This window comes from Protopterus annectens, chromosome 2.part1 (genome assembly GCF_019279795.1).
Source record: "Protopterus annectens isolate FY-2018-M chromosome 2.part1, PAN1.0, whole genome shotgun sequence".
Classification (NCBI taxonomy): Eukaryota; Metazoa; Chordata; order Ceratodontiformes; family Protopteridae; genus Protopterus; species Protopterus annectens.
In genome coordinates this window covers 1,180,497,523-1,180,513,556 of record NC_056729.1, presented here as the reverse complement: position 1 = coordinate 1,180,513,556, position 16,034 = coordinate 1,180,497,523, and the positions used below count along the sequence as shown (strand labels likewise).

The 16,034-nt window shown below is 44.8% G+C and overlaps 1 protein-coding gene across 1 annotated transcript in view; it reads right to left on the bottom strand.

The window, feature by feature from the left end:
* Positions 1 to 16,034, bottom strand: part of KIF13B (kinesin family member 13B) — a gene marked incomplete in the record, with an annotated part of 3,953,176 nt that overhangs the window by 2,515,652 nt on the left and 1,421,490 nt on the right. Inside the window, 1 exon segment of the mRNA XM_044062707.1 lies at positions 1,713 to 1,875. Coding sequence (XP_043918642.1) covers positions 1,713 to 1,875 — 163 coding nt within the window.

The following is a 16,034-nucleotide window of genomic DNA, read 5'->3' as shown; positions in this document are numbered from 1 at the left end:
TGGTGCTGCAGCTGTCCTGCTTTAAAGGTTGTTTTTGTACACTTAAAGACCAAATGACATTCTTATATCATCTGAAAAAGTTTTGACAACCTGCAGCTGTGCTTTCACTTCCTCATCTGATGAGCTATACAGTTTTAAATCATCAACAAAGAGAAGATGAGAAGTCTTTACACTTTGTTGTTTTTTAGAAGCCAAATTGTACCCATGGCCTAATCTGCTAAACAGCTTAATGAGAGTCACACTGGAATATCCTCCTTTGAATTTTTATCCTTGGGATAATAATCTGTTCTTTATCATGGCTTAACTGCAAAGTGGTCTGCCACTGTTTCATGGTCACTGTAATGTAGTCCAGTGTAAGGTGTTATCTTATATATTTTAAGCACTGTTATCCATGACTGTGGGATACTATCAAATGTTTTCTATAGTCAATCCATGCCATCTTTAAATTCTTCCCCTTTTTACAGTTCTCCGGTATGACTAACAACAAATGATCCTTTGTTCCATATGACTCTTTCATTGCCCCTTTATTCTACTGGCATAATTGAGTTTTATTCTAAAGAACTATAAACCCTGTCAGCATCAATTCCTGTGTATAGTTTATACATCCTTCCCTGGTTGGCCATCCCAGTATTTAGGAAGTTAATCTAACTGGATCATCTGGGATGCATTCAGGGCTCCAGACTAAATTTTCGATTGTGCTTTTAACAAAAAACAGACATATGAAATAAGTGAACAAGCTTTGTAAAACAAACTCAAACTGCTGAACTAAAAATAAGTACATCACAGAAACTAATTCCAAAAGTGAAAGCAAATGAGAAAATCCATCACCTAGCTAACCTGTGGACTCAGTCTCTCTCTCTCTCTCCGCCAACACTGCAGGAAAAAATGCAGCAAAGGAATGGAAATACAACCAGCTGAATGCACAATCAAAGGTAGGGAATAAGGACTGGGCAAAACCTTCTCATCTCTTAAAGAGAATAATCAGTCCAGGTAAATGTAAACAAGAAAATAATATTTTGGACACTTTCCCTACAGGTAAATGCCGGACCAGGTGGGTCAGGTTCTAGACACTTGAACACAACTGGTCAAAATTGTTAATTTGAAGTGAATATTAGTTTCTTAGACAAAGCAGGATGTCTATTTGTGTGAAACATAGCTCTTCCACTGGGGATACAATTCAATATATTTAAACATGAAGTTCTGGCATAGAGGTTTGGAACGTGTCCCCAATAAAGCTGCTTATTTCAATGACTGCAGTAGGTTGTAAGAATAATACATTCACATTCAGCTGTGACCAAGCAAATTCATAGGAAGAAAGCATTTTGCACTCATCCATTATTGAGAAAATCATGTTTCCAATCAGAAACTGCCCAGATAAATAACTGTATGTATACAAAGCCAAGAAAAAAAAAACATGGATGTTAAAAGAAATCTGGCTCAAATCTGATCTTCTGTCATCAGAAGAGATGGTGTTTAACTTCTATGCACTATACAAAAGCTAGTCATGTCTCTACTTTGGAATGTACATAATCTATTCTTCAGCAAGTCTTTTTTTTTTTGCTTAAATAAGTAGTCAGACCACCAGGTTGAATATCTACAAAAAGGTGCAGTTAAGGCAACAGAACAGAACATTACCAAGTAATACTTGTTACACATCATCAGGGATTACTGCAGAAAGCAACCTTGTACAGTACAACTTAGCTCTACCTCACCTTCCTGTTGGCATCAAGACTAGAAGATGGAATCTGTAAGGTTACTCTGTACTCTGTTTTCTTCCCCATTTCTTCCGAAATAAAACTAGCTTCCCGTACATAGAGGTTTGCCTTGCCAGTCTGCTCACGAAGTTTTCTCAGGCTCAGATCCAACATTGCCTCCCTTGAAGAAAAACAAATGTATAAAAGTTACAGCAATACCAAAGACATTTCCAGAAGAACGTAAACTGGAGACACAAAGACCCCTCACCAAATCTCTAAAAGAACAGTGAAAGTACATAGTCTGACAATGCATTTTTTTTTTTTTTTTAGAATATCTGAGTTAGCAACCAAAGCATGCAGAGCACTCGGATACACTCAGGTTCAGAAAGGGGTCTTCAGTGCAAGATGCAGAGTCAGATGCTTCTAAAAATGAAAAGCAAGGCCTCCATTTCCCAGGTGTTTATATGATGGCAAGGAGCTCCTCAAAAACGGAAGATTTAGGAAAATTATATCTCCTAAAGAAAAACATACAACTGATCTTGAAGAAGCTAAATATCAGCCTTGGAAACTAATCAAGGTAGGGAGGGAAGGGATCACTATTCAACATATGTGCTGACAAATTCTTTTTAGTAAACAAAAGATGAATTTTTACTTTATCAAATAATCTATGAGTCCAACAACTTAATCTGCAACGAGACGTTCAGTCCGCAAAAGAAAAAACTGCACCAGCGATGAAGAACGTCACAGTATCGCTCTCCCCCAACACAGCAACACTCCGGTGACTGCCTCCGCTCAAAGATGTAAAGATACAAATTCCACAACCCGTGGCTCAGTATAAAAATGCATTTATTGTAGCACAGAAACGTTAAGCGCTTTCACTCACAAAAAGTGAGCTTCATCAGAACGTTTCAACAGCTGTTAGAGTGTTTAAATATTGCCATTGGCGCCAAAATTGTGAAGATTTAAAACTAACCTACATACATAAAAACACTTGTTCTTATCCAATCATCTCATATCATATGTACAAACCATTACAAATCAGGCAATCTTCACATAATAAAAATGTAAAAACATATAATAACTATGTATAAAAAATGTTCAACTCTAATAAAAAAATATATGCGTATATTGACATTAACATAAATACTATCAATGCTGTGTAAACAATAACTGTCATTGCCTGATATCTAATAAGGGTTTAATGTATATGTGGTCATTCAGACCTGGTGGTGTCGTGGCATCAGTAAGCAATTGCCACCAGACCTCCTTATAGGCTAATATACTTTTACTAGTCCCCAGCTACATAAATCTTGGGTGACCCTCATGGAAGTGCATCACCATGGAACCAAAGGATGCCCTGTTCCTGGAGACAATATCCAGTTTATAATGCAAAACAAATGTATGTGACCTGGACCACGTCATTGCTGCATAAATCTCATAAACAGAGGTCCTTGTTGAAAAGGCAGATGAGGTTAGACATTGATCTAGAAGAATGGGCTTTTGTGGGACGAGATAGTTGCATGCCTTTCAAGGAGTAGAAAGTAGAACTGCAATCAGTAATCCACTTTCCTAGAGTGATTTTGGACACTGGCTTGTCTAGTCGACTAGGTGAAAGACACAAAGCTGCTTGAATTTTCTATGTCACTTAGTCCTGTGTAGTTAAAAGTGCAACAGTCTATGAACAGCAAGCAAATGTAACATACATTCACCCTTTTTGGAATGACTGGGGAAGAAAATTGGTAAATTAATGGACTGATTAATATTCGACTCAGTGGTCACTTTAGGCATAAAGGTAGGATTAGTTCTTAAAAAGAAAATATCTTTGAAAAAGGAGATACAAGGTGGATTGGATGATCGAGCTTGTAGTTCAGAAACTATTTTTGCTAAAGTAATGACCGTGAGAAAAATGGTTTTCCAAGACAGAAACTTCAAGTTGCAGGAATCAGTGGGTTCAAAGGGATCCTAAGTGAGACCCTGAAGTACAATGGTGAGATCCCAAGGAGGAGATGGATCCATAACAGGGGGTCTAATAAGGAAAACCCCTTTCATCAAAGCTTTGCATAATTTGGACAATGGAAGAGAGAAGAAAAAGGAAGAATCATCTTCTCCAACATGAAAACTGGCAAATGCTGCTAGATGCAGCTTTATGGCAGAGAAGCTGGTACCCTGTTGGAAAAGTAAACTTAGGAACATAAGTACAACCAAAATAAGGGATGAAAAGAGATCGATATACTGTTCTGCTGCCCAAATTGAGAATCTCTTCCACTTAAACCTTTTTTGTGGAAGACTTCTGAGAAGCAAGAATAATTTCCCGGATAGGGGAAGCTAGCCTGGACTTTCGTAGAATCAATGACTGCTTGGTTTCTCCACTTCCAATCAAAGGGAAATGAGATTGGGATGCATCTGTTCTGACAGATGGGAAATTAGATCCTGTCTGGGAACCAGAATCCATGGAGGATACTTAATGTGGGATCATAAGAAGAGGAACCACACCTGATGAGGCCAGAAAGGGGCAATAAGGATCACGGTACTCTTCAGCCTACTGGCTTTATGTAGAATTAGGGGTATTGCTAGGTAAGCACACAGACCTGAGGGCCAGTTGTGGACTACAGCATCCCTCGGTGACTCCCTGGTTAAGGGGATCAGAGCAAAGTACTTGCTGCACTTGTTGTTCAGGGAAGAGGCAAACAGGTCACATGAAGATTGGCCCCATTGGCTGACTATCTCATTCACTACTGCGATTCAGGGACCATTTGTGGAAACTCAGAATGGATCTGCTTAGTCTGTCTGCCAATACACTGATCTCCACAGGAATGTGCACTGCAATGAGAAAGCAGCTTGAAGAAATTGCCCGTTCCCACACCCTCATGGCCTCCCTGCACACTGTTTATGATCGGGTTTCCCCATTTGTTGATGTACCAGACTACTGCCATGTTGCCTCTATGAACTGCTAACATCTCCAGAGGAAGGCAGTTGTGAAGGGCTTGCAACATTAGAAAGAATGCTCTCATCTCCAGGACACTGATGTGCAACTTGGTCTCTGTGGCAAACCACTTCCCTTGGACCAATCTTCTCTGATAATGCAGCCCCCACCCCAACAGGGACGTGTCCGTGGTCACTGTGGCTATTGGGGGGGGGCTGCCCAGGTATAGGTCACTTGATAACATCCACTGTCAGAGGTGACACCTGCAAATCGGAGTTAGTCTGATAGGAACAGACAGAGAATGGCATAAGATGGACCACTGAACCACTACAGTCCACTGCAGGACTCGCATGAAGAATCTTGCCAATGGTACTAGGAGTATGGCTGCTGACATCAATCCTAGGGCTCTCAAAACTAATTGTGCAGGTGGAGTGGTTGTGTCCAATAATGCTTGAGCTTGTTGTCTCAGAGATATTACATGCTGTGGGGGTAATGCAGCTATCTGCGTGATCTTATTCAGTTGCAGTCCTATGAACTATATGTTCTGCACAGGAGATAATTTTGACTTCACTAAGTTTATCATGACATCTAGATGGCTGAAGGCTTGTAGTAGGTACGGAGTGGCTTGAAGAAGCTCACGCCTTGTTGGTGCAGTTATGAGCCATCGTCCAAGTATGGAAACACCTGGAATCCTCTCGGTCTCAGGTGAGCTGCCACCACTGACATGCATTTGGTAAACATGCAGGGGGGCAATGTTCTGAACTGGTAATGCTTGGTTCCCAGACGGAAGTGCAAACGTCTCCTGGTACGCCGGTTTATCTTGATATGATAGTATGCATCTTGGAGATCTATGGAGCACATCCAGTGGCAGTATGGCTGAACCATAACCATGTAGAACTTCAACTTCTTGACAAATAGGTTGAGATTGCCCAGATCCAAGATGGGTCACAGGTCCCCTTGTTTTTTTCTAGCACCAAAAAGAAGCATGAATAGGTTCCGCATCCTTATTGTTCAGTTGGGACCTCTGGGATGGCTCTTTCTAGAAGTTTCTGAACCTCTGCGATGGCATTCTCCCTCCGATTAGGAGATGCATCAGAAAGATTCCTCCTGTGGCTTGGAGGTGGAAGGGGAAAGGGAATACAGTAACCTCTGAAAAAAAGAAGTTATGCCCTTACCATAATGTTCCATGTAGAGTGTTCATCTCGCCTTTGTTCTTGCAAACGGGTTCGGAGCCGATCCTCGGCTCCGAGTCAGCCAAATTGCAAAGCTCTGAATCTCAGAGAAGCTCGAGACCAGCCCATATCCCACAATCCTCCCTGCCATTACTCAGATCTAGTTTGCAGGCAAACCAGATGAAAGGATCCAACACCTGCGGTGCTAGAAGCATACACTCTCTAAAGCCATTCAGAGACACTCTCTCACCATAGCAATAACTAATGGTCTAAGCATATATCCCAGGACACACGGGACCATATACCCTGCAAAGGGTCAAGACACGTCGATCAGACTCTAATCCTACCAGTTCTTCCAAACACATTGGGGGGGGGGGGGAGGGAATGTAAGAACAAAGGCGAGATGAACACTCTACATGGAACGTTATGGTAAGGACATAACTTCTTTAATGTAAGAGTGTTCAATCTCGCCGTTTGTTCTTGCACACGGGTAGCGTCCCTAGCTTCGTGAACCCGAGTGGCTCATGGAAGAACGTTCCTAAGCACAGTGGAACCAAATGATGTCCTATCCTTGGAGACCTTGTCCACTCTATAATGAGTGATGAAAGTATGTGGTTTAGACCACGTGGCTGCTGCACAAATAGTGTCCAAAGGCAAGCGAGCCGCATGAGCTAAGGAGGTGGAAACGGATCTGGTAGAATGGGCCTTAGGTTTGTTTGGTAAGGATTGGTTTGATTTAGGGTATACAAATGTTATACAGTCAGCAAGCCATTTAGATAGTGTACGTTTAGTAATTGCCATGCCCTTTTTATTGTCTGCAAAAGCGGCGAAGAGTTGATCCGTTTTTCTGAAAGCTTTGGTCCTGTCTAAATAAAATCTTAGCTGCCTGTGAACATCCAACTTGTGCAACATATACTCCAGTTTGTTAGTATGGTTTTTGAAAAAGGTAGGGAGTTCTATAGATTGGTTAATATTCAAAACTGAACATACATTTGGAAGGAAAGATGGATTTGTACGCAAAGAAACCCTGTCTAGGTGGAATATCAGGTAAGGTGGTCTGACCGATAATGCCTGCAGCTCTGAGACTCTACAAGCTGAGGTCATGGCGATGAGAAACAGCGTCTTCCACGACAAGAACTTTAGGAGGCACGACGAAGCAGGTTCAAAAGGTGGCAACATGAGTTGCGACAGCAGCAAATTCAGGCTCCATGGAAAGAAAGATTTTCTGACAGGCGGTCTAAGATGGAAGGTTCCTTTCAAAAAGGCTTTACAAACCTGTGAGACATAATGGAAGAACCTCCCTCACCAATATGGAAGTTTGATATGGCCGCCAACTGTACTCTTAGAGTGGAAGTAGAAGCTCCTTCGTGAAAAAGGATGGATAAGAATTCTAAAATTTTATGTAAAGGAGCTACCAAAGGATCTAAGTTTTGACTAAATGCCCAATATACAAAGCGTTTCCACTTACTCGTATAGAGCTTAGTAGTAGAGGCTTTATGAGAAGCAACTAGGATGTGTTGAACTGACGGAAGGAGTAGATGAGACCTGGCTAGGCAGGGAAGCGGAGCAGCCAAGCTGCTAGTTTGAGGGACTGTAGAAACGGGTGAGGAACTCCCGACGAGTGTGTCAGCAGGTCTGGCACTGGGTCCAGAATCCACGGTTCCTCTATTTGATGAGCTCGAAGAAAGGGAAACCATATTTGACGAGGCCAGAATGGGGCTATGAGTATTATAGTCCTTTCCAGGCTCATGGCTTTCTGTAGAAATCTGGGAATCAATGGAGTCGGTGGGAATGCATATAGGAGACCCAGGGGCCAATCGTGTATCAGTGCGTCCCTGGGGACATCCCCCGGAGGGGGTAGAAGGGCAAAGTAGCTTCTGCATTTTGCATTCAATGGGGAAGCAAACAGATCGCAGCAAGGCTGGCCCCATTTGCGGAAGATCTTTTCCGCCATCTGTGAATTCAGGGAACACTCGTGAGGTAACAGAATGGCTCTGCTCAACCTGTCCGCAATGACGTTGGAGGACCCCGGGATGTGCGTTGCTATCAGAAAGTGACCCGTGGACTCTGCCCATTGCCAAATTCTCATGGCCTCTCTGCAGAACGGGTAAGACCTGGTTCCCTTTTGCTTGTTTATGTACCAGACTACAGACATGTTGTCTGTCTGAACTGTTACTGTCCCTAGAGGTAAGAGGGCTTGGAAGTGTTGCAATGCTAGGAACACTGCCCTCAACTCCAGAACATTTATATGTAGAGTGTACTCCGTGCTGGACCATTCTCCTTGGACTGTTCTTCCCTGAAAAAGGCTCCCCCACCCTATCAGGGAAGCGTCGGTGGTTATTGTGGCTGTTGGAATGGGTAGAACGAACGGACGACCCACAGTGAGGTTCTGGTCGCGCAACCACCATGAGAGGTCCCGTCTGCAAGATTCTGTTATCCTGATCTCGTGCGTTAGGGGTAGGTGTTGGAATGACCACTGCACAAAGAGCAGCCATTGAAGAATCCTCATGTGTAACCTTCCCATAGGGACTGCAATTAATGCGGCTGCCATCAGTCCCAACACTTTTAACACCAGTTTGGCCGGGGCTTTCTTGCTGACTAGAAGAAGTAGGACCCGCTGTTTGAGCGTTGAAGCTCTTACTGGGGGGAGTTTTAGTAGTGTCGATCGTGTATTTAGATCTGCTCCGATGAAGGAAATACACTGTGAGGGCGATAAGCAAGACTTTTCGAAGTTTATGGATATCCCTAAGTGGGAACAAAGGCCGATTGTGTAGTCTCTGGCTTGCAATAGTCGACGCTCGGTGGTGGCGGTGAGGAGCCAGTCGTCCAGATAGGGAAACGCCCGGAATCCTTGTCGTCTCAAGTGAGCCGCAACTACTGCCATGCATTTGGTGAATACCCTGGGGGCTGAGGTGAGTCCAAAGGGCAGAGCATGAAACTGAAAGTGACTGGCCCCCAGCCGGAAGCACAGGTGATCTCTGGACAGTCTGGCCATTTTGATGTGGTAGTACGCGTCTTTGAGATCTATAGAGCACATCCAATCGTCCTTCTTTAAGAATGGAAGGATCGATTGAAGCGTGACCATCCGGAACTTTTCCTTCTTCATGAAGTTGTTGAGATGGCTGAGATCTAAGATCGGTCTCGAGTCCCCTGTCTTTTTTGGAACTAAAAAGAACCTTGAGTAAGTTCCGAATCCTCTTTGGTCCGCCGGGACTGGTTGGATGACTCTGTTTTCGAGCAGCTTTGAAATTTCTACAGCTGCTAGTTTTCGCAGACGGGGCGGCATGTCTGGAAATTTTCGTTGTAGAGGTGGTGTTGAAAAGAAGGGGATTTTGTATCCTCTGGTTATAATGCTTTTTACCCAAGAATCTGAAGTAATGTTTAGCCAGGCCAGTGGGTATAAAGCCAAGTGACCCACGACTGCCTCCAGAGCAGGACAGCCAGGCCTCCGTTCAGGAGTGCTGGAAAGGCTTCCCAGGGACGGAATCCCTGTCGCCTTGGTTATGCAGACCCCCTCTGTCGCCAGGGTGGCGTCTTCCATTTCTACCCCCTCCTCTGCCTCTGGAGGGGGTATCACTCTGTGTGGTCTGGAAAGATCCCCGATTCTTACAGAACCACATTTTTCCACCTCGTTGCCCTTTGGGGTATGGTCTAGTAGGAGCGGAAAAACGGACCCCGACAGCAGACAGGGTCTTTCCCTCTTGCTCGCACCAAGTGAGAGTCTCCTTAACCTTGGGCCCAAAAAGTGAGGCACCATCAAAAGGGGCATTGGCAAAGGAAGACTTGAAGGCTTCCGCAAAGGAGCACAGCCGCATCCATGATGGAGCACAGCCGCATCCATGATGGTCTTCAAAGAGCAATCGCTGAAGCTGCAGCTCTACTCGATCCCTCGGCTGCATACGAGATGAGCCTCATGGATGAGTTTACTATGGATGTGAGGGTGTTAAGTTGTGCTGTTACCTTATCTGAAACAGCAGCATCTGTGTTACCCTGGAGGGCATCTGTCAGCTCCTTGATGAGATCCCTTTGCAAACGTGTGAAATGGGTCAGGTAGTTTAGCGAACGCATGGAAAAAGTCGTTGAACTAAAAATTCGCTTCCCATATCTGTCCATAGTCCTAGAATCCTTATTAGGAGGATGAACAAATGAGGAAGACTCAGACATCTCCACCATAGCGTCGACAGGGACTCCCTTGGTGAGATAAAATTTATCTTGGGGGGGCAGTGATGAACTTGTTTGGTTTCCTAGGTACTGGTTCCACTGTGTCAGGTGTCTCCCACGCCCTTCGAGCAATCAAATCCATTAATTCATCGAAGGGCGGGGTCACCCAGGAGGTAGAAGGTTGAGCCCCAAAAGCCTTCAGCAGCACCGACTCATCCTCAGAGGGGGCTAGGGACTGACAATCACCCCTCTGTTTCAAGATCTCCAGGATGTCTGCAAATGACACATCCTCCGAGGGTGATTTGGGGGACCCCTCTGACTCATCCAAGTCAGTGTCAGACGTTAGAGATTCCTGTGGGGAATCTATGTGCCTCCTCTTGCACAACAGTTTCCTTGGGACCTCAGAGGGGGCTTCTGGTGAGGCCTCCAAGGAACAGGGGGAAACCTCTGTGGGTAGCTGAGGCAATTGGGCTTGACGCTTGGGATGGATCGTGGGAGCAGAAACAGAAAGTGGCCCTTTTGGGGAAGGAGAAGATTCCCCTGATGATGTGGTTGTCTGTGCAGACAATACCTTCCTCATAAGGTCAAAGGCCCCCGAACCCCTGGCTAAAGGCTCCCCCGGTTCCGGAGAACACGGAAGCATCCCAGAACCAGGTGCCGTGGGCTCCCACCCAGAGGACGGAGCCGAACCAGTCTGTGCCGAGGCCCCGAGAGGGAGAGATGGCACCGACAGGTCGGTACGACTCTCGGTCCCGGAACCTAGCAAAGACCGTCGGCTCCGCGACTCCCCTAACGGTTCCGAAGGAGTTGAAGTCAAAGGTGTTGATCGTGCAATGTACGGTTTCGGCACCGAGGGCTCCACTATCATCAGGTCATCCTCTCCCGGCTCCGAGATCTGGATGGGTCTCGAAGGAGGACCCATTGGAGATATGGGGAGGTCTTCTAGTTTCGACACCAACTGGGAGGAAACTGCAATTAACTTGGAAAGGGCCATGTTCTCCATGAGTTTCTGCACGACACGATCCACATCTGTGTCAGACAAGGGTCTGGAAGAACGGGTCGAAGGACCCGAAGATGGCACCAACCGAAGAATGGACGGTGGTGGCAGTTCCGACACCGGTTCCAAGATCTGGGGCTCAGTAAAAGATAAATGTTTGACGCTCAGCCCAAAGATCTGTGGAACCGGCGAACGAACCCGAGAAGATGAACTCAGAGCTGATGACATGGGCTCCGACATCTTCGACCCCTTCGAGGATTTAGAAGCCTGATCCGACTTGTCCAAAGCCTCTTGAAAGGCCGGCTTCAACAATCCTCTGTCAATAAGCTTCCTGCATCCATCTGTCATGACCCTCCCGCTAAAGGAATGACAAATAGAGCAATCCTCTTGGAGATGGAGAGGGCCAAGACAGTAGACACAGGAAGCAAGATTGTCAGTAATGGACGTTTTCTGCCCACACTGACATCTTTTAAAACCAGATTTGGCTTTTTCTGACACTGTACAGTAACAATGATAATAACTATAATAGGAAAAAATTACTAATCCTAGCAATATATGTATACTAAACAGGTTATATATATATTAAACTCTCACAAAAAACACACCCAAGAAAAAAAGGTTAGGCCACAAGGGTGCCTGAAGAAGAAAAATGGGTGTGTGTATATATATATATATATATATATATATATATATATATATATATATATATATATATATATATATATATATATATATATATATATCGAAAAAAATTTCAATTCTTATCTGAAGAAGTCAACAACTCCTCAAGTTTCTATCTGGTCCGAGCTCTCCTCGATCCGATCTGTTGCAGCGGCAAACTAGATCTGAGTAATGGCAGGGAGGATTGTGGGATATGGGCTGGTCTCGACCTTCTCTGAGATTCAGAGCTTTGCAATTCGGCCGACTCGGAGCCGAGGATCAACTCCGAACCCGTGTGTAAGAACAAACGGCGAGATTGAACACTCTTACATTAGTATTTAACACCCAGCTGTCATTTGTCACATACGTCCAGGCATAGGACTAGGTCCAATGAAAATCTGCCCACAACAGCCTCCAGAGTAGGATAGTTGGGCAAAGCTTCAGGAGCACTGGTAGGGCCTGTCAGAGAAAAGTTCTCTGAAGCCCTGATTTTGCAGACCCCCTCAGCCTCTAGGGCAGCGTCTGCTATTGAAACCTCTTTCTCTGCCCCTGGAAGAAGAAGCTTCTTGGTGGCTGTAGACACCACAATGGCATCAACCAAAATACCCTTGCTCCAGTGTAAGTGATCTGCAGGGGAGCTGAGGTACTTATTTGCATACCTGGGGACAGGCTCCATGGTGTCTGTCTCCTTCCACATTACGTGGGAGATGGTCAATAAGTCCATCTGCCAGTGGTGTCAACCAGGATGTATATATGACCATCCCAATGGCCTCCAGGAAAACAGACTCCTCAGAAGAAGGGGTTTAGGACGACCATCCACCCTTCTGTTTCAGGATTTCTAAAATATTCCAATAGGAAATGTCAGGTGGAGATCGGGGCGTCCTTCTCCCTCACTGAAGTTGGTACCGTCAGTCAATTAGTCAATGACTCCAAAGAGGAGTCCAAGTGCTTCCTCTTGCACAGTCTCTTCCAATTAACCTCCCCCGTGAGGTGCTCGGGGGGGGGGAGGAATCATAGGAGAGGTGAATCCCCTATAAGCGACTGACCTGCAGGCTCTCCTGGAGGGGCTGACTATGGACAAAATGAATGGACCCAGAACTCGGATCAGCTGATGACTGGATAGGAACTGGGTGGGGGCGCATCTCAAACTCTGGAGTAAGTCCTCTCTGTCACCCGAAAGGCAAATGCACCTGTGAAACCCTGCCTCCTCTCCAGCACCACCACTGTAAAAGGAGAAAAGGCAGCGTCAACCACAGAGGCGGTGCCCAAAATGTCGTGGGCCGAAGCCAAAAAGGGGGAGAGATGGATCGTACAAGATCAGTGCCAAGGTCAGCTCTGTGGAAGATGCCTCAGGTCTAGGAACCACTCTGCTCCGAAGGCATCACAGCTGAGCTGGTCTGGGAAACTGCCGACGTCGTGGAACGGTATATCCTCTGCTCTGACAATTGATCTCACTCTGGTAATCTGGATCCTGGAGTTCCAAAGCAACTGGTTGGATAGGAAGAGGAATTTGCACTATGAAAGTTGAGGCTCTCATGAATCCAGGATGGGATGAAGACTGGAGAATCCCCAACTATATCCGAGTCTTGATGAAACTTCACATCATCCTGTCCATAATGAGAACATCTAAGATTTTGGTAAGATTTTACACAACTATTCTATGTCCTTCTATTCTAATCTTGCAGCATTCTTATGAGGGAGAGTACCAAAGCTTAGGAGGAAACCTGGGAGGAAGGAGCAGAGGAACCTTCTACAAAGCCATGAAGAATGACTCTAGCAAAACCAGCCCTAGATTTAGAAATATTATCCAGCTTGCAATGCTTGGTGAAAGTATGAACAGAAGATCAAGTGGCAGCCTCCAAAATGGTGTTACTTATTTACTTGGCTTTTGTTGACTGGGCCAGTCCAACTGGGCCAAAGACCCCTTTTCAGTGGAGACCAGAGGAGAAAAGCTCCACACAAAAAAAATAAATAAATAAGACTATACAAGAAATATTTACATAATATCAAAGCAGTGAGTATGCATATGAACACACAATAAATGCATAACATACAGAATAGAACATGGAGTGCTGTTAGCATCCAAACCCTTAAAAAAGGCACCAGAGGAAGTCATAGACTTAGTGGAGTGAGCTTTAACAGGAACAGGGATACTCTTACCATGAAACACTTGAAACAAAATGGTCTTAGAAATCCAAGAGGAAATAGTCTGTTTGGAAATGGGCAACCCCAGAGCCCTGGGATGAAAAGAAACAAAAAGCTGATCAGATTTCCTGATAGCCTCAGTCTTATCTAAAAGAGTTGTCTATGCACATCCAAGGTGTGTAAGAGCCTCTCACTGGGGAATTGTGGAGAAGAAAATAAAGGGGGGCACCACCTTGTGCATAAAAGAAGAATAAACAGGGATGTGAAGATGAGCGTCCTTGATGTCCAGAAAGGCAAGGTAGGCCTGAGGAGGAATAAGAGGGAACAACGACTGTAAAGACAGCATGCAGAAAGTAGGAACTTTTAGAAAAAAGTGTTTAAAGAGGAAAGGTCCAGAATGGGTCTCAAAGGACCCTCCTTCCTGGACACAAATAACATTCTTGAGTAAAACACCCTTCCTGTTTGCGCCACAGGAACATGTCGAATTTTTCCTTGAGTAAGCAAATCTATGAAAACAAATTCAACTGGTTTGGGGGAGGTTAAGGAATGCCCCTGAAAGGAGGAAGAATTCAAGTCACAAAGTATCCATGTTGGATAAAAGAGAGAACCCCAGGAGTCCTGAGTTATACTTACCCAAACTGGAAGTGATAGGGAAAGACGAAGCGAAAGAGTAGTACGATTTGGAAGAGGTTGGTAGTCATAGACTACCTGGCCTATCTGAATATGCTATTTTGGAGTAGAACCTGAAAGAGAAGCTTTAGGGTGAGCAGGTCTTCTAACAGCCTTCTTATTCCTAGAAGAAAAAGGAGGAGGAGGAGGAAGAAGGCGAAGAGGAGGAAGGGTCTGTTTCTTCACAAAAGAGGACTTAGAAGGAAATTTCTGTGAAATTTAGGGACAGGTGACAAAAATGGGTTTCAAGTCCTGAAGTTCCTTTCTCTTTTCCTGTAGGGACTTGAATAAGTCTACAGCCACAAACCAAAAACAGCACTATCCAGAGGAGTATCCATCAGTTTTGCTTTGATGTCATCTGGCAGTGGTTGAAGCCTCAAACAAAAATACCTTTAAAGGATAGAACTAGATGCTGCTGCTCTAGATGATGCTTCTGGCTGCATCATAGCTGCATTTGATTGAGTGATGGGCCACTTGAGAAGAAGCTCCTAAAAGGACACAACGCGATTTTTAATATCAGAATCAGGAAGCTCTGAAACAGCTCGACTGGCCTGAGAGAGAAAAGTGAATGAATATCTGGACGTGTGTGTTTGATAGTTAATGGCATGGAAAGCTAAAGTGACAGAAAGTACAGTTGTGTACCTACCATAAATGTAGATGTTCGAGTGTATTCACTGTTGCAGTCATTACTCTTGGGTTATCCTGCTGGCAGGCTACCCTCAGTCAGCCAGAATTCCAAAATCTAGGCCCGGTGTTGGTTGCTGTTGCCTCTTCCCTGACGTCAGTGCGCCAAGGGTATAAAAGATGCAGCTGACGCCATTTTCTTCAGTTTTTCTTGCCCCAGATGTCAGGTGCCCCCAAATTGGTAGGCTGAAAAATATGCCAATAAAAATGCATGCACAAAAATAACATTTCCTTCATCTACAAGTAAATACACCAAAAAGGTTGTATAAGATAGAGAAGTGCAGACAGACAAAGCAAAGAAAAGGTGGATGGTGGGTGGGTAAACCTGGACTGCAACAGTGAATACACCCGAACATCTACATTTATGGTAGGTACACAACTGTACTATGCTCATCGTGTTTCACTGTTACAGTCATTACTCGTGGGTTGAATCCTAAAGCTAAGGATGGGTGGCTGGGCTAAATAGGATTAGGAGAGGCTATGAGGCCCTGCAGGACTGCAGTGGCAAAGCCTGCTCTGGACATAGAGTAAAGAGGTAAGTGGTAGTGCTTTGTGAAGGTGTGCACTGAACTTCAGGTTGCAGCCTCTAAGATATCTTTGGTTGGTACTCCTCTGAGGAAGGCTGCTGAAGTGGCTGCTGCTCTGGTGGAATGAGACCTAATGCCCTTAGGCACTGATTTGCCATGTTGAGAATAGCAGAAACGGATGCAATGGCCTATCCATTTAGAAATAGTTTTGAGATAGCCTTTCCTTGTGATCCCGCAGCATATGACACTAAAAGTTGCTCAGTCTTTCCGAAAGCTTTAGTTCTGTCCAAGTAGAAGCGTAGCTGCCTGTGTATTTCAAAAGAATGCAGAATTTTCTCACCCTTGTTCTGTGGATTTGGATAAAAGGTAGGCAAGTGAATGGTTTGGTTGAGGGCCACACTG